This window comes from Nuphar pumila, chromosome 13 (genome assembly GCF_984573655.1).
Source record: "Nuphar pumila chromosome 13, dmNupPumi1.hap1.1, whole genome shotgun sequence".
NCBI lineage: Eukaryota > Viridiplantae > Streptophyta > Magnoliopsida > Nymphaeales > Nymphaeaceae > Nuphar > Nuphar pumila.
Window position 1 is genome coordinate 51,689,898 of NC_143261.1, and position 19,691 is coordinate 51,709,588.

The window sequence follows — 19,691 nt, forward strand, 5'->3', positions numbered from 1 at the left end:
AAAGAAAGCCTAAGCGGTGACAGCGACGATGGGGCTGCACCTAGGCGCCTTTGACAACTAAGCTTTATTGCTGTAGTCAGCGTAATCACATATTTTATAGAAAAAATGAATTTATTAATTCTTACTAATAATGAGTAAAGAAGTTAAGTTTATGTAAACTTATAATATTGTTCATGCATATTGTCAAATTTTACATTTTTGCTCTAACCCCCCTCCCCCCCCCCACCCCCCTCTCTATATATATATTATTACCCATTTCACATGAATTTTTTAGAAAGCCTCATTTCTTGTTTCCATTTCCCTTCCTGACAACCTTGGTCGATCCATAACCCTGCTCAAGTTTAATGGGCTTACGGGTCAACCTGGCTTGGCCGACCTGGCCCAATAAGCCTGACAGGCCAATGGACGGGCCATGGGCCAAGCTTTTCGTCAAAGGGCAGGCCCAAAATGGGCTTTAGGCCTGGCCTGTCAAATGATGGGCCGGGCCCGGTCAATGGCCCAGTTGGCCAGTCAATATGCAGGCTGGCACTTTGCCCACCCCTAGCTTTGCATAGGCTTATTTCATTGGTTTAGATTTATTAGTGCCAGATCATCTAGTTCAACGTGAAAGATATCCGTGAGCTTGCCATGGCTAAACACTAATGGCTGTAGTTCTGCTTGATTGTGGTTGCTGAATCTTACTAACCTTTACACAGGACGCCCTAATTATACCCATTGGAGAAATCATAAGACGTCACATTAGTTTATGGAGTTTTCTTTTCTTCATAAAGTGAAGGTTACCAGTGGGAGTTTCATAAATGTCAAGTTGTAAACAATTAGAATACTTAATCTTAAAAAAATGCAATTAACTTTATGCAGGAAGCCTTAATTATACCCCATTGAAGAGAAATTAGAGAACATCACATCAGTTTATGAAGTTTTCTTTCCTTCATAAAGTGAAAGTTACCAGTGGGAGTTTTATAAATGTCAAGTTGTAGAAGATAAAATACCTAATAGAATGCTTAATCTTTAAAAAATGCAATTAACTTTCTCAGCTAGAGGTTTTGGACTTTTATTGAATGTCTATGGTGGTTTTCATGAGTCTGTTTGGGCCAGATAACAAGGGGAAATTTCTCCTTTTTATTACATTACTCTGTGAATTGTTGAATCTATTGACTGAAGGATCTCAGCGAACAAATAGGTTTTAGACTCATTCAGTAGCAAACCAGCAAGCATGCTATACTATGTAACATGAATCATGGATTTAATTGTTAGTTTCTATGTCCTATCTTGATTTGAAAAATCTTTATATATATATGTTCTTTGTCATTTTTCTATAAAATTAAATTGTTAAAACCAAATAAAATCAGCATATACATTGTCAAAATTTTGTAGCTCATTTTTTTCCTTTTTATGTCTTTTTGAATGCAGACATTTTCAATCATGTATTTATTTTTTAATGACCTTTCCTTTTCCTGTATTGCTAACTATTGGTTATATGACATTCATACCGGCTTTCTTACCCTGAAGAAGCAAACACTCTACTAGTTAGGAAAATGTCAAAATCTGTTATAAAATTTACACTTACTGTTTCTTACTTTTAGTCCATTTAAGGAGCAAATAATGAAATGTTTAATATGAAAAGAATGGACTATGAAGGTAATCAGAAACATGGGAAAGGTGTTGTAACTTGCAATGAATTAAAAATCTCTTATATCATTTTCTTAAAGGAAAGCAGGAAGCTGTCAGCACCCAAACAAAGGAGTAAGAAGGTCAACCATGAAAATTGACAAGGTGTTGAATGCAATTGACATCCACCAAATACAAGCATAAGAAAACCTAATATGATGTGTGAAATCAAAAAATCTAAAATTAGGTATGATATCTACTGACCTTTCTTTTTTCATTTTTGTGGTTTCAATTTGTGCATGTATGTGGGTGGTATCAAGTGCCTAAGAAACACCGCTGGTCATGCATCAAGAAATCAAACTGCCAACATTTGATGCTATTCCTGGAAACATAGAAAAAGAAAAAGGGTTAGATGGCATTCTCCCACTCTAACTTCATATTCTGCAAATAGGCGGGAGTGGATTCCATAGAGAAAAAATCAAGCATAATATGTTAAAGCTTCCAAGTTCACTGCTTGGTGTATGGGTATTATGTCTCCATCCATGCCTACATTTAGTGGACCTTGGATTGGCTGATTCCATGCACGAATAGTTTTCTCCTCCCACCAATGTCAAATTGTCAATTTGGAAGGTCGACTGTCCCTTGCTGTTGATAATGGTTGCTACCTTGGTTGAATCTCTTGGATGGTATCTTGTTAGTTGTCACTCCAACCTCATTTGTTATCTTTTACTCCAAGAATCTTCCACTGTTTGTGAGCAAAGTTTCTTTACCCTTTGAATATCCTTCCTTTATAAGATTTGCCCTTTATGCTTTTGGAAAAATAAAGAATTTAATTCTCTTTTTCAGCAATTAAAATCAAGTGCCTTGATTTAAGTTCTGTTCATTTAAGGGGGGTTTCACCTTATTGGTTATCAGATTGATCCTTGCAAATATGATTGATTGAGAAGTCAATAGTAATCTCAGGTGAAACTTAATGTGTAAGACATATTGTTAAGACATCTCAGGTGAAACTTAATGTCTTGAACATGGGTTTTGTCAGTCTGGCGGATTTGACTTGTACTTCCATCTTTGATCTTACCTTTCACCCTGCATGTTTTGATAATTTTGAGATCACATTTGGTTCATTTTCTGCTTGCAGGGTCTTTACCAGCTGTCAGGGGATACCCTTCTTGCCCACAATCTGTTCACTGGGCAGCGGATAGCCTTGACAGGGATTTGTATATCCAGACACCAGCTGTGACTGTTTTGGCCATGGATGGTAGGAGAAGGTGGCTTGACATTAAGAAATTGGTTAGTCTACTTATCATGAAATCTATCTACATTATTCATTTCTGTGATGGAAATTCAAAGTGTTTTTTTTCTTCTTCTGTTCATTGTGATTATAGTTCTATTTTGAAATCTTTCCATTTATTTTGCATAAACAAAATGTTAATGCTAATGAAAACAGTTCGAGATTAAGAAAAAAGAGCTAGATATTAGCTGATTATTGTGGCTATTGCATCTTAGGAGGGATCGAAGATAGTATGATCTTTTCTGTTAGTAGTAGAGTGTCTTTATGGCATGGTTGTAACCTTATTGCCCTTTCTAGCATTTAACAGTGTGATGTCAGTTTCACCAGCTCTTAGCTTTCCATGGATGTTCCCTAGTTGACCCTGTTAGCTCAACTAAGGGATCCATCCACATCTTCCTTCATTTTTTCCATTTATCTTTCTCGTATATTGTTCAAATTATTCCAGTATTAACATAAAATATTTCCTATATAATGCTTCAAAAATATTAGAATGATTGGTATTAGCTAAATTTTGATGCATAAAATGTCCTTCAACATCTTCCTTCATTTTTCCCGTTTGTCCTCTCATTTTTTGTTCAACCTTCCCTCAGTGACCTTTCTGTCAACTCTTCAGTTAAACTTAGATCAACCTGGTCTTATCTTTCTATGCTTTAATCACCGGGCTTGCTTGAGGATAGACGGTGTTGCATTTACTTCAGGGTTTTCTGAAGGGATGCATCAACTCCATAGCATGGTCCTTGATTGGTAGCTATACTGGTCACAACTATAACTTTAAAAAAAGTCTTTAAGAATTTGAAGCTTTCATAGGAAGCTGCCAGTAGGATCTCATTTCCTCTATTCAAATCTATGGCCTTTTTGGTCACCTTTGAACTTAAAGGTGATTCTAGTTTCAAGAAAGAAGGCATGGAAGGTAAATCATGATTATGTGATGCTGCAACCTTGGGTTTCTGGAAAGTCTTTCATAGTTCCAGAGATGAGACCTTCCCCTGCATAGATTGGGATCTTTTTAACCCTTGAACTCTGCTCCATTCCTATGGTCAATTGCATTATAAAAGGTCTCGGTGGCTGCTTCATCACCATGGAGGTCATCATGAGAGAGAGGTTTTACATTGACTTTGCATTTATAAGCTTGTTTCATTCCTCCCTATATTTGGCTGTTAGGGCCCCAGATATCCTCTTCAAGAGTTGAATATGGTCAAAGCCGGAGCTTCTATTTGAGAAACCACTATTGAGTGCTGTTAAGAGTTGTGTAATATAATGTATTACTATTTGTGTGCTGCCCCTTAGTTTAAGCATTATTTGTACATTACATTTATATCAGGGGTATTTTGGACCTTGTAATGTTTTCCCTTTCTTTTGTCTTGTAGTGTACATAGAGGAGTCGACCCTTATAAGGGTGTATCCTTTTATTAAAAACTGAATGCAGTTTTCTTTAGAGAGTTTCTTCATACTTTGCTCTCATTTTCTTTGTGGTATTGCTTGATATGGTATCAGAGCCATAATCAAGAGGGGAGAGGGCGGTGTGAGGGTGCATTTAGGAGGAGAGAAGCTTTGTTCCTGATTTGCTACAGTGATGTCTTGGTTTGCATGCCTTGAAAGTGACGTCCGTACATTTTTGGGGATTTCATCAGTTTGAGGTTTGCATTTGCTAGAGCATGATTTTAGAAGACATACAATCTAAAAATCGTGTAGATCCGTTGAGATTTGGAAGTTTTGTGATTTTTTTTAATATTTTTTTGGATTTGGGGGTGAACAATGTCCAGTTTGAAGAAATACGTCGATTCAATCTTATCAGAGGTTCTTAGTGGCTCAGATTTATCATAATCTGGTTGTTTTTGGGTGGAGAAGCCATTGATACCAGCTTTGGGTATTATTTTAGCGATTTGACTGAGATTTGGTGAATTTTTGAGACCCTAAAGCTGGCGGTAAACTGTTTTTGGCCTCATATTGCTGGTTTGACTGATATATCAGTCTTAGGTTTGGTGTTTTTGATATTCTCTCAGCTCTGGTGTGTAAATTGTGCGATCTGGTCAGTTTATTTTGCAGTTTTGTGCAAGCATAATGAAGGTTGTTGGTCATTTCGCCACCATCTAGTTGTGTAGCTTTTGTTGGAGTCTTGTTGGATTGAACAAGAGTTACCAGTCGAGGAAGCGGGAGCGGTAGCGGGAAGCGAGGTACTTTCAAAATTTTAGGAAGCGGAAAGCGTGGGATGACTTAAAAGAAAATTATGAACCATCTCGGAAGCGAAAAAAATAAATAAATGAAAAAATAGGGAAGCGAGGGGGAAGTGTGGGGGAAGCAAGGGGGAAGCGCGCTTCCCATCACATTTCGGAAGCGCGACGTTTCACGCTTCCGAAATGCGCTTCGGGGAAGCATGCTTCCCCATGTGCCTAGGCGCTTCTGGTAACTCTGGATTGAACCATCTCTATGTTGCTATCATGATTTGATCACATACATTATTGGCACTTGTTCTTGTTGCATTGCATCTTTTGTGCTGACATTCAACATATTGTAGTTTGGGGGTTGTGGTGTGAGATGGAGAAAGATGAAGAAATTTAGATAGTTTTCGTGAAACTTGATGGGATAAACTTGTTAAAATATACCATGCGTATGGATCTGGATCCAGATCCATACGCATGGCATATTAAATGAAACACATGCTATATTCATCTTCATTAATGACATCCTTGTAATATCTCTGATATTACAAGGCTTGTTGTATACTTGTTTTGTTTTATAAATGTTAGGGTTTGGAGGTCGAGCAAACGTGTGCCGCCCCAGCCGATTGTGCATATCTCTCTTTCTCTCTCCCTCTCTACTTTCCTGTGCAGGCTGAACCACACATATGAAATCGAAATCTCAGATGGTATCAAAGCAGCCAAATTTCTGGGCGTGAAGGGGCGTGAAAAGTCGTCTCCTCCTTCTCGTCAACAAATGCCAATTTGCCTCCAGACCTTCGTTTCCTTCTTCTCGTCAACAAGTGCCAGACCTTCGTCTCCTCCTTCTCGTCAACGAGTGTCGACTTGCCTCCAGTCCTCATCCTCTCATATTATGCTCAAAGTCGTGCTTTTCTTCTCGTCAACAAGTTCCGATCTGCCTCTGGTCATCCTCTTCTCCTCCTAATTTGTTCACCAAAGGTTCCCTAAGTATCCAACAGGTTTGACCGACCCTGTGTTTCCTAAGTATCCAACAGGTTCATAGCAGATCTGAATCACATTCAGATCTGCTGTGTATTCCAATAGATCTGTCATTTTTTTATTCATTCTTTGATTTCCAGAACCTTTAACGTCTGTCATTTTCATTCATTCCTTGATTCCAGAAAATTTTTCCTTTATTGTTATTTTAGTGTCCCATGTGCATCGCCTACAGGCAGATTGTAACTGTTTACAATCTCGATTCTGAACTGAAAAAAAATAAAAAATAAAAAATAAAAAATTACTTATTGATTAAGTGATCTCAAACCTGTTTGTTTCTTTTCATTCGTTTTGTTTGCTTATTCATTGTCCCATTGATATAGATTACTCATCGTCATCCAGTCCCTCTACAAATTTCTTGAGTCAGCTCGTTACAGAAAAACTTACTCATTCTAATTTTTTTACTTGGAAGAGGCAAATCCTTCCTTTTATACGGAGTCAGGATCTCGATGAACATCTGAATGGTTTAGTTCCTATACCACCACGCCTTATTTTGCAGGAAACCAAGGATGAGAAGGGTGACACAATTACCATTTCTATTAAGAATCCAGAGTATACAGCTTGGAGGAAGCGAGATCAGTCTTTGGTTGCTTATATTACGTCAACACTCTCTCAAGAAGTGTTGGTTACTCTTTCAGATGATTGCACTCCGGCGTATCTGTGGAGTAAGCTGTCTCAGACATATTCTCAGATATCAGAAGCCCGAGTTATGTACTTAAAAAAATGAATTTCAAAGTTTGAAGAAAGGCTCCATGACAGTCATGGAATACATAGGCCGCTTGAAGAGTATTACTGATCAATTGGCGGTTATTGGAAGTGCTATTGCAGATAAAGATAAAGTTCAACAACTTCTCAATGGATTGGGTCCTGATTTTGACATGCTTACCACGACTTTATCATGCCTTCCGCAGTTGCTCACTTTTGACGACCTTCAAGCGAAACTTCTCCAGCATGAGATGATTATGAAACAAAGGGCAGAAGGAAATGAATCAGCTCGTCCTCATTCAGTTTTGGCCATGGACACTTCTGTAGGTTTTGGACGAGGGAATGGAGGGCATCAAGGAGGCAGAGGCCGCGGACGTTTTGGGCAGGGAGGACGTGGTATCTTGCCTACACCTAATATTTCAGGGGTTTTTAATACATGGAATCAGAGGAGAGTGCCCACTTGTTTCTTATGTAACAAAAGAGGACATGTGAAAGCTGATTGTTGGTTCAATCTAAAGAATAGAGGGAAAATAAACAAAATTGAGAATAAATCAGCTACTACTGTGGACACAAAAGGGCCATCCACAGATGTGCAACAACTTTTGTTATCAACATTATCACAGATGACGATCAAGCAAAATGAACAAGGCGAATGGTATGTTGATTCAGGTGCCGCCACACATGTTACGGGTAATGCGGGTAAGTTATCTCACTTATTGCCTTATTTTGAAAAAGGTAGTATAGTTACGGGAGATGGAACTTATCACTCCATTAGTCATACTGGCAGTGCACATATCCCTATGTCAAAGTCCTCACTTCACTTGTCCAATGTCCTTCTTGCTCCTAATATTAAAAAGAACATTGTTTCTGTAGCTAAACTTGTTGACGATATGAATTCTTCCGTTGAATTTACTCCCTCTTCTGTTTATGTTAAGGATCTACGAACGAAGGAGACGTTCGCTAAGGGGGAGAGACAAGGAAATATGTACGTCTTCAAGGAGATTCCTTCAGTGTCTTCGTCTTCAGTCCCAGTTCTCCAGTTGAAGTCGTCCAAACATTCTTCAGTGTCTTCACCTTCAGAGTCTTTGTTTTTCTCTTCATTGGAAGTTTTTAATTCATCTCATTGTAATAAGTCAGATACTTGGCATAGTCGTTTGGGACATTGTAGTCGGGGTTTCGTTGAAAACCTTGTATCTGATGGTCTCCTTCCAGAGTCTAGTTTATGTTCATTTTCTGATAATAATAATAAATGTTCTTCATGCGAACTCTGCAAAAGTCATGTTCTTCCTTTTCATATTATAAATAAAAGAGCTTCAAAGCCATTTGAGATTATTTGTTCTGATGTTTGGGGACCCGCACCTATTCCTTCTCTTTCTGGCAGCCGTTACTATGTTATCTTTATTGATTCTTATTCCCGTTATACTTGGATATATTTCTTAAAACACAAGCATGAAGTTTTTCAAATATTTCGGGAATTCCATTCGATGGTCAAAAAAAAGTTTGCTTGTGATATTGTGCATTTACAATGTGATGTGGAGGAGAGTATTCATCGAACGAGTTTATTGCCTTTCTTCGGGATAAAGGAATAAGTCGACAAGTTTCTTGCCCTCATACTCCTAAACAAAATGTGGTTGCGGAGAGGAAACACAAGCATATTGTAGAGAGCGCGATGAGCATGTTACATGATAGCAATGTGCCCGTTAGTCTCTGGACAGAAGTTTTTCACACATCTGTTCATATCATAAATCGTCTTCCTATGGCACTTTTGGATCGGAAATCTCCCCATTATACTTTATTCGGGCAACATCCCTCTTACAATGAGCTGCATGTTTTTGGTTGTGTATGTTATGTACATGTTGATTCATCTCTGCGAAATAAGTTTCAGGACAAGGCTGTCAAGTGCAGATTTGTTGGGTATGCAGATGAATACAAAGGTTATCGATGTTATGATCTTACTACAAAACGTATTAGGACCTCCAGAAATGTTGTTTTTGACGAACAGAATTTTCAGGTCAATGACTCTGCAGCGTTGCCATCTCGAGAATTAGAAGTATATGATCCATGGATGAACGTAGATCTTTTTGCTAATACTGGAGACACATGTCAGACAAATTGTCCTTCCTTCGGCTTGAGTAGGGAGTTGAATGACTCACAGATGCATGCTGAATTATCTCCAGTTGAGTCTTCAGTTGAACCACCCCGAGTAGAACGCTTCTCTGGGCAGATATACACTAGACGAGACAAAAATACAGAGCCGAGGAATATGGAAAGCATCGCCAATGATCTGTCTCAAAGGCCGTCACGCATTAAGCATCCTATTCAACGATGGGTGAGTTATGAGACCTTCTCCCTTGATTTCCAGTTGTTTATGTCTCAGCTCACAAAACAGGATGAACTCACTTGTTTTAATCAAGCTCTTCAATCTCGTCATTGGACTGAAGCTATGAATGAAGAAATGAAAACTCTTCATGAATGCCAGACTTGGGAAATAGTCCCTCCGGCCAGAAGGAAAAAATGTAGTTGGCTCAAAATGGGTTTATAAAACAAAGTATAAGCCTGAAGGAAGCATTGACAGATATAAGGCACGACTTGTTGCTCGAGGATTCACACAACAATATGGTGAAGACTACGATGAAACTTTTAGTCCGGTAGTCAAAATGGGTACTATTCGTGTCATCATATCCCTAGCAGTCGATCGAGGTTGGAGCCTTAGCCAGATCGATGTTAAAAATGCATTTTTGCATGAAACTTTAAAGGAAGAAGTGTATATGGAGCAACCTCCTGGTTATGCCGAGAAGGATCCTACTGCCTGGGTGTGCAAACTAAGAAAATCTCTGTATGGGTTGAAACAGGTCTCCCGTTCCTGGTTTGAAAGTTTCTCGATGCAAATTCAGAGTTATGGTTTTAGAAGATGCCCTCTGGATCACTCACTCTTTATTTGCCAAAAGACAGACATTGTTATACTTCTTATATATGTTGATGACATTGTGATCACTGGGAGTTCAGATAATCATGTGCAAGACGTGAAGCGGTTTTTAATGAAAACTTTCAAGATGAAAGATTTAGGGGAGTTGAGGTACTTTCTTGGTGTGGAAGTTGACAGATAACAAGACACATTGACACTCATGCAACAAAAATACACTCTTGACCTTCTGGAAAGAGTCGGGATGACGAATTGCAAACCAGTCAGTACTCCTAGTGTATTACATCAAAGGCTGAGCTCTGAAGATGGTCATCTTTGTGTCAACCCTACAACGTATAGAAGTCTCGTGGGGATGTTACAGTACTTGACCTTTACCAGACCTGATATAGTTTATGCTGTCAATCAGGTATCCCAGTTTATGCATGCTCCAACAGAGGGTCATATGGAAGCTGTGAAGCACATTCTACGCTATTTAAAAGGAACTATAGGAGACGAACTTGTTTATCGCAAGAACGATAATCTGCATAGAGGACATGAACTCATCACTTATACAGACACAGATTGGGCAGGGGATCCAGATGAGAGACGATCTGTCTCTGGATATTGTGTATATATTGGACACAATTTAGTGCCCTGGAGCAGTAGAAAACAAAAGGCAATGGCACGATCGAGTACAGAGGCTGAATACAGATCGATGGCTGCAGGCACGGCAGAAGCCACATGGATTAGACACTTATTGAGTGATCTTGGGGAGACAATTATTCGATCATTTCTTCTATGTGACAATCAAAACGCAATAAACATTGCATGTAATCCTATCCAGCATAGCAGAACTAAGCACATTGAGATTGATCAACATTTCATACAGCAGAAAGTTGAGATGAAGGAGATAGAACTACGTCATGTTCGAACAGAAGATCAAGTGGCAGACCTGTTTACCAAGGGGTTAACGGGACGTCAATTTTGGTTATTGAAGAGCAAGTTGTACATGCTCCAAAATCACGTACAACTTGAGGGAGGGTGTTAAAATATACCATGCGTATGGATCTGGATCCAGATCCATACGCATAGCATATTAAATGAAACACATGCTATATTCATCTTCATTAATGACATCCTTGTAATATCTCTGATATTACAAGGCTTGTTGTATACTTGTTTTGTTTTATAAATGTTAGGGTTTGAAGGTCGAGAAAACGTGTGCCGCCCCAGCCGATTGTGCATCTCTCTCTTTCTCTCTCTCCCTCTCTACTTTCTGTGCAGGCTGAAGCACACATATGAAATCGAAATCTCAGAAAACTATGTTTTTTTGGCAGTCTTTATGACTGCAGTAATAGTAGGAAAAGGGCTTGGGGGATATTTGAATGGCACTAAGGTGAAACCTAGCACACTGATGTTGATTTTGACAAATCGATAGATGAATGGATTGTGAATAATGCAAGGGTCAATGTTTGGTTACTAGCTTTAGTAGAATAGATGATAGCTATGAACCTTTCCAAATTTCAGGTTGCCAAAGAAGCTTGGCCATATATCAAACAAGCAAGAAAATTGGGCTAGGCAATATCAGCTTACTCAAGAATTGAGTGATATGCATCAAGAAAACAAGTTAGTTGAGAAATTTTATTCTGATATGCAAAGAGTTTGGAATGCACTTGCACTCACAGAGGGTAAAAAAATGTGAGAATTGTGAGATGTGCATCTCATGTCAAACATGTCTCGAGCTTCTTGATCAACACAAGGAAACAACTAGGGTTACTGAGTTTCTTATGGCACTTTTTTTGGAGTTTGATGGAGTAAGGAGTGGCATACTACTTTGTCTTCACTTACCCTCAGTCATAAATGTCCTAGGTAAATTAATTGCAAAAGAGACCAAGATAAGGTCTCTTGGAACCTATTCATCCAGTGACATTGTTATGGCAGTAACTCGACAGTTGGGTAGTAAATTTTGGTGGTAGAGGTGGTGGAAGAGCTAGAGGAAGAGGTAACTTGGGTTTTATTCAATGTCACTATTGTAAGAACTTTGTTCACATGAAAAACTCTTGTCTAACTCTCAAGAGAAAGAAGGGTGGAATAACATCTTCTGATGGTGAGGGCACCAAGCCCAAGGATGATCATACTGATATTGGTGCTCAGTGTAAAACCCAAAACAAAACTTGGATTCGGGTCGGATCCGGACCCAGACCCGACCCGAGGCCACCGCCTCCCTTGCACCTTCTAAAGACAGCGAGGCAGGGGTTTCGAATAGAAACCCCCTTTCTCCTCTGCTCTCCCGTTCTCTCTCCCCCCTCGACCCCATCTCGCTCTCTCACCCTCTCGTCCCCGATTCTGTCTCTCTCATTTCCGCTCGCCGGAGACCCCTCGACAACCCACCGCCACCGGCGACCTCCAGGTACACACCCTTTTTCTCTTCTTTTTCTCCTTTTCCTTCCGTCTCTCTCCCCCTCACTTCTCCGTTTGAGTAGGGAGGGGTTGAGCCACCTCCCTACCTCCCTCAGTCGCAAGAGAGGGGCAAAGCCCCCCTCCTTGCTGCCTTAAATCGCAGGGGAGGGGCAGAGCCCCCTCCCTGCGATGTGTTTTGCGAGGGAGGGGCCCAACCCCCTCCCGATGCCTCTGTTTACAGGGGAGGGGTCGAGCCCCTCCTTGCGTGCTGTATTTGGCAGGGGAGGGGTCAAGCCCTCCTTATGCTCCCTGCAGCCAAGGGAGGGGTCGAACCCCCTCCCTGCACAATCTTTAGCAGGGGAGGGCTCAGCCTCCTCCCTGCACCCTTTTATGGCAGGGGAGGGGGTCAAGCCCCTCCCTGCTTCCTTTTTCCAGCAGGGGAGTGGTCGATCCCCCTCCTTGCACCCTCATTGTTCAGGGGAGGGGCTGCGACCCTCCCTGCACCATCCAGCGAAAGGGAAGGGGCGGAGCCCCCTCCCTGTACCTCCTGTATGCAAGGGAGGGGCTGAGCCTCTTCCCTACGTACCCTTTGGCAGTGATGGGTCCAAGCCCCTCCCTGTGCACTCGTTTTGCAGGGGAGGGACCAAGCCCTTTCCTGCACCCTCAGTTTGGCGGGGGAGGGGCCGAGCCCCCTCCCTGCGCCTTCTCTTTCTAGTAGGCAGCGGCGTTGCCCCTGCCTCTGCTAATTTTGGCAGGCAGAGGTGAAGCCCCCTACCTCCCCCTTTTTGATCGACGGGCAGGGGCCTCGCCCCTGCCTCCTTACTCCCTCCTTGCTCCTTCGGCAGGCAGGGGTGAAGCCCCCTGTCTCCCTTGTTTTTGGTTAGGCAGGGGCTTTACCCCTGTCTCTCTTCCATCTTGTCAGGCAGGGGCAAAACCCACCCCTGCCTACTCTCATTTTCGGAAGGCAGGGCCGCAGCTCCTGCCTCTGTCCGATTTTTTGGAAGACAGGGGTGCAACCCTTGCCTCTGTCTGAACCGTCGAGAGGCAGGGGTACAACCCCCTGCCTCCCTGTTGTTTGTTGACAGCAGGTCAGCAGGGGCTCGCGACCCCTGTCCCTGCTTCTTTCGCATTCAGCAGGTTCGCAGGGGCATGATGCCCCTGCCTCTGCTTCTTTCACGTCAGGACATCGACAACGCCCCTGTCGTCTCTACCTTTCTGATTGAGATAGTATGTTGACGTCTTGCTTTTGCAGCTCATAGGATGGATCCTGCTCGCGCCCCTCGACCCGAGCTGTCAATCGCTTACACCCACAGACGCCAAAAACCTCGCAACTTTTCAAGGTAGGGGAAGATTGCACGAAGGACTTGGACAATTGAATTTAGTTCAATTAACTAAAAAAGACAAATAAATAAATATATATGCATATATATATATATATATATTTATACGAGTACACATTTAACTCAAGGACGCGATTTCACGATCTTTATCGTTTACTTTCTGTCATGTCTTTACTTTGTCGTCGCGCTTTGCGCCCAGGCTCCTGCTTTTGCAAATATTTCGTTATTGCCTTGCCATTGCAAATGACGCTCAAGTTTTCGCTTATTGCATGTTCTATAAAAGACATCCTCGTGGAGGATACTAGAGGCATTTACCACTCTCACTCTTGCGAAAAGAGTTGAGTCGGGAGCTTAACGATACATCTTCGTCTAAGGAGAGGGATCCCTAGCAGGGATCCTTGCTTTTCGAGTGAACAGTCCTGCAAAGTAGACTTGAGAATTTAGGGAGCTGCGCAAAATCATCAAAGACTGCCCAAATTACACTATTTGGAAGGATGTGATTGACTGGTTTTGTTCGTCTATTTGACATATCTCGTGTAAATTGAATTGGGGCTTGAGCGAACTTCTTAGCAGGGGTTTTGTTGAGAAACCCGTATCCCGTTCATCGAGGCCGGTATCGAGTCATGCAAGGTATGTAGATACCACAATAGCGGATGAGATTTTAGAAAATTGCATGCCAAATGTTGGCACAAGCTGTTGACTGTTTCAAAAGATAAATAATGTCAAAAGTAAAGTTTGAGAAACATTACATCTTTGTAAAACACTTTTGTTGAGGCTTTTATTGAGGAACTATACCCCTTTCATCCTAGAGTACTTGTAGTTGTGCACTACATGCTAATACTGCGATGATCGGATGAGACGGTCGTGCGACCTCGAACAGTGCTAAATGCACAATGCTGTAAACACATAAAAATAGGATCACCTTCACATGTAAGATGCTCATTTGGTCAAAAGACCAGAGTATATAGAATGAGTCGTCAATTAATTTACCCCTGACGCACTCATTCGCTTCTTGTAGTCTGTTAAGGGAGAGGACAGAGCGGTACACACTCTAATGGACAAATTGTTAATAACCACCCCACGGACAAAGATCCGGCCTCCCCAGTCATTGGAGTTAGGGGAATGGACTATCAGACATTATCCTAGGTGGTAGATCCCATGGACTTATGCAAAAGTTGGATGCATCCGTTGCCAAGTACTTGCCTTTGGGGAATCCTCTCTCGGCTAAAGCTGTCCCCTTAGGAGCAGACTCAACTAACTATCCAGGTTATTGAAAATACATAGAATAATAGATGCCCGAACTAGTCTCAGTTGTTTCTACAATTTGTCTGCACGTACCCGCATGCTAGTAATATCGAAACATAAGTCTGTTCACACTGGTTGATGGGTCATAAGACTTGCTAGTTGCGTGGTAGTTAACAACTTACGATAAAATGAATCGTCATGTTTCGTTTGATAGTTGCACTGCTTACTTGCTTTGAACTGCTTACTTGTTTAACTGTTGATCTGTTTTAAACTGCTTAGCATGCTGAATTAAATGCTCTTAATTCAGTTTCCTGTAGTGTCTCTTGTGCATATACTAGTTTTTCGCGAAACTAACCCATTCTATGGGTAGAAGTGATGATTAGGTACACCACGGGCGATGACGCGATGGTAAGATGACTTCAAGATTTCCTTTTCCTACTCTTAGCTCGCGTCCTAGACGTTTTTGGGTTTTGTCACAGATTTTCCTTTGAATATCCGAATTTTATACTATTTGGAAACTCCTTTAAATTAAAGTGGCTTTTCCAAGTGTTTTGCAAGTATAATGTGTAGTGAGTTTTGGTTCTTTTAGCTAACGTGCCCAAAGTTGTCAGCTTGCCTTTCTAAATTCAATAAAAGAATTATCTTCCGCTGATTACATAAACAAACTCTGAAAGGAAAAAGATTTTCTTCTAGTCTTTTGCCTGTTTTCTGAAAGGTTCGTAAGTTTGAAATTTTGGGGCGTTACACTCAATCTGTTGGTTTACCTGTTGAGAAAGCCTCATAACCATTAAGTGGTGATTAGCTTCAGTTGTTGGAGAAGATGCAACAACAAATCCAGCAATTGTAACTTCTTGCTCAATCAGCTGTAGGCTCTCCTTCTGCTACTCCTGCTTCTTTCTCTGGTACTGCCTTTCAGGTATCTGAGGTTATTCTTCAGGATAGTTAATGCACTTAGGGGCTTTCTATTTTATGATAGCCCATGCACTTATCTTACCAACTCTCAGCCCTGCAATGACACTTTTCGTACTGCAAATAGTTCTTCTATGTCTGTTTCAAAAGTTAGTTCCATTACTTTTGACTCTTATGGTAGTAAGATTAATATCTCCTCAGTTTATCATGATGCATCTCTTGCTATGAATCTTATTTCATTTTGTGAAATTACCAAACTTAATTATAATGTTACCTTCTCTCATTTTGATTGTGTGGTGTAAGATCAGTTGTTAGAGAAGAAGATTAGGATTTGACATAGAAGATGAGACTTGTACTACTTGTACTGACTTGATACGAGAAAACAGAAGATATTTGAGATCGAATTTGGAGCTTCAGTCATAGATGAGTCTCTTTTGTGGCATCAGAGACTGGGTCATATTTCTATTCTTAGGTTGCAAAAGTTGGTATCATCATGGAGTATTGGTGGGCCTCAGTTAGTTGTGTTCAATCATGTTCAAGATTGTGAGAGTTGTAGGTTAGCAAAGGATCATGAATTGCCATTTAGGTCTAGTGATAGTGAGTTAAAAAGCCCTTTTGATCTTGTGCACTCTGATGTATGTGGTCCTTCGCTGGTATTGTCAAAAGGGAGATCATCATATTTTATTACTTTCATGGATGATTATACAAGATTTACTTTATTATATTTTATGAAAAAATAGAAATGAATTTTTTGAGATCTTTAAGAACTTTTGTGTTATGATTGAGAATCAATTTGCAGCTAAAATGAAGAAACTTCAAACCACCTCTGGTGGTGAATATGTTGTGTATTTGAGAAGTTTTTGCAGAAAAAAGTTATAGATCATAAAAAATCTTGTCCTTACATTCTTGAGCAAACTGGAGTAGCTAAAAGAAAAAATAGACATATCTTGAAGACAACAAGAGCTTTCTCTTTTGAGGTATTTGGATGCATATGCTTTGTTCTTCTACCTTATAGATATAAAGACAAATTGTCTCTTAGAACTGTTGAGTGTTGCTTTCTTGGTTTTGCTAATGGTGAAAAGGGTTACAAATATTATGATCCTATTGGAAAGAGAGTGTGGGTATTCCAACATGTCATCTTTCACGAGGATATGCCATATTTCAGCCAGTGTAGAGATAAAACAAGAGATGAGTTTGATTTGTTTTTTGGGTGAAAGAGAGGGTGTGAATGAAAATGTGGAGGTTCAAGGGGGAGCAAGTTCAGCAAAGAGATGGTCAGTTTGGACAAACCTATTAAAGAAGACATAAAAATGTTGTTCAGATTCCTTTCTTGGATCAGGTATAGTTAGAGCCAGTGAGAAGAGAAGAGGCCACTCCTTATCCTATTCCTTTGTCACTTGAATCCGACCACTCAAATTTAAACTCTTTATCTGAGTTGTCATCCCTATGAATATGGACCAATATGAGAATTTTGTTGGGGCGTTCCCTACTGAGCGACGCGCTGTACTCTATAGGCCCAGAGGCAGTGATAAATGGGCAAGGGTTGCTAGGTCGTCGCCCAGAAGCGACGCGTCACACTGGCACCTAGGTGTGGTTTCAAATAGGCAAGGGTTCTCTCACTTTGTTGGACGGGTGAGGGTAAAAAAGATAGTTCAAGACCATAAAATTAGGTTAGCCACTTGGAACATAGGGTCTTTAACTGGTAAGTTGGTAGAGTTAGTAGATTTTATGTGTAAGAGAAAGATTGATATTTTATGTCTACAAGAGACCAAATGGGTAGGTGAGAAAGCAAAAGTGATAGAACCTTGGGGATATAAGATTTGGTATATAGGAATAAATAGGAATAGGAATGAAGTAGGGATTGTTATTAGTCGTGGGTTTATAGATAATGTAGTTGAGGTCCGTAGGAAAGGTGATACGATTTTACTTATTAAATTAGTATTAGGTACAAATATTTTTAATATTAATAGTGTTTATGCACCTCAAGTAGGTTTAGATGATTCCATTAAGCGTCAATTTTGGGAAGATTTAGATGGAGTAGTACAAGGGATATCTTATGGAGAAAAGCTTTTCATCGACGGTGACCTTAATGGACATGTAGGCATTAATAGGGATGAATTTGAGAGTATCCATGGAAGCTATGGTATAGGAGAAAGAAACGAAAGTGGAGAAAGGATTTTAGATTTTGGTTTGTCCTATGATATGATCTTAGCCAACACTTGGTTTAGGAAGAGGGAGTCTTACCTAGTAACATTTAAAAGTGGGGTTAATACGAGTCAGATAGATTTTTTCCTACTTAGAAAGAGAGATAGGGGTTGTTGCATCGATTGTAAGGTTATACCGGGAGAAAGTGTAGCTACACAACATAGAGTCTTAATTTTAGATCTTAGATTTAGAAAATGTCGCAAAAGGGATAGACATATGATAGATCTTAGAATTAAGTGGGGGGCACTAAAAGGAGCTAAACAAGGAATGTTTGTAGAGCAGGTAGTTAAGGAAGCTGATTGGTGTATCGAGGATGATTCATAATCAATGTGAAATAAGATAGCGGGTTGCATGAGAAAGGTGGCTAAGGAGGTATTGGGTGAGTCTAAAGGCGGTGCACCGCTAGGTAAGGATACATCATGGTGGAATGAGGATGTCAATATAGCTATTAAGGTTAAAAGAGTGTGTTATAAAAATCTAAGAGTCGTGATAATGAGAATTTGGAGAAGTATATGATAGCAAAGAAGGAAACTAAAAAAGTAGTTCGAAACGCGAGGGATAAGGTATATAAGGAGGTTTATGGCAAGTTGGATACCAAAGACGACGAGAAGGATATTTATAGGCTTGCAAAGATGAGAGATAGGAAATCGAGGGATCTGGGTATGGTTAGATGTATCAAAGATGAAACGCAAAGGGTTTTAGTCAAAGATGAAGAGATTAAGGAGAGATGAAAAGATTATTTTGATGAGCTATTTAATGAAAGTCATGCTCAGGATCTTGGAGACTTCTCCGTTTCTTTTCATGAGATGAATCGTGACTTCATGCACAAGATTCAAAAGAAAGAAATTGCAGATGCTTTGAAAAAAATGAAATCAAGAAAGACTTGAAAATGCTTGGGAGAGAAAGGTTTAGAATGGTTGACAAATCTTTTTAACAAGATTTGGCAGACAAATAAGATGCCTAATGAGTAGAGGAAGAGTACTTTGGTGCCTTTATATAAGAATAAGGGTGATATACAAGATTGCACAAACTATCGTGGTATAAAACTCATGAGTCATACTATGAAACTTTGGGAGAGGGTGATTGAGTCTAGGTTGAGGAAGGTTGTCATGATATCGGAGAATCAATTTGGTTTTATGCCTGGAAGATCAACTATGGAAGCTATACATCTTCTTAGACAACTTATTGAGAGAAATAGAGAGAGGAATAAAGATTTGCATATGGTTTTTATTGATTTAGAGAAGACATACGATAGAGTACCTAGGGACGTTCTCTGGTGGACAATGATAAGGAAAAGTGTTTCTCTCAAGTACATTAAAATAATTAAAGATATGTATGAAGGAGTAGTAACCAATGTCCGCACTTGTGGAGGGGTGACAACCAATTTTCCTATAACGGTTGGGTTATATCAAGGATCTGCTTTAAACCCTTTCCTATTTTCTATAGTGATGGATGAGCTTACGAGATCAATTCAAGAAAATGTGCCGTGGTGTATGTTGTTTGCTGATGATATTGTTTTGATTGATGAGTCTAGAGCTGGGGTTAATGCTAAGTTAGAATTATGGAGACAAACATTAGAAGCAAGAGGTTTTAAGTTGAGTAAGAGTAAGACAGAATACATGGAATGTCGGTTTAGTAAGCAACGAAGTAGGGATGGGACTGTAGTGAAGATTGGTGAGCAAGAAATACCGGTGGATGATTGTTTCAAATATTTGAGATCTATCATTCAAAAGTACGGCGAAATTGATGGAGATGTAAATCATAGGATAAAGGTTGGGTGGATGAAATGGAAAAGTGCAACTGGAGTGTTGTGCGATCGTAGAATGCCATTGCGGTTGAAGGAAAAGTTTTATAGGATGACAATTAGGCCTGCTTTACTATATGGTACGGAA

General features: G+C 40.2%; 1 protein-coding gene across 4 annotated transcripts in view; it reads left to right on the plus strand.

The window, feature by feature from the left end:
- The window catches only part of LOC149818362 (uncharacterized), a 134,574-nt gene that overhangs the window by 37,726 nt on the left and 77,157 nt on the right, over window positions 1–19,691 (plus strand). For all 4 annotated transcript variants that reach the window (XR_016427158.1, XM_089984680.1, XM_089984679.1 and 1 more), the window contains one exon: window positions 2,747–2,898. Coding sequence is in view for 3 of the 4 variants with exons in the window: in XM_089984680.1 (XP_089840806.1) it covers window positions 2,747–2,898 (152 nt within the window). In the remaining variant the exon portion in view is untranslated. The remainder of the gene's footprint in view (window positions 1–2,746; window positions 2,899–19,691) is intronic.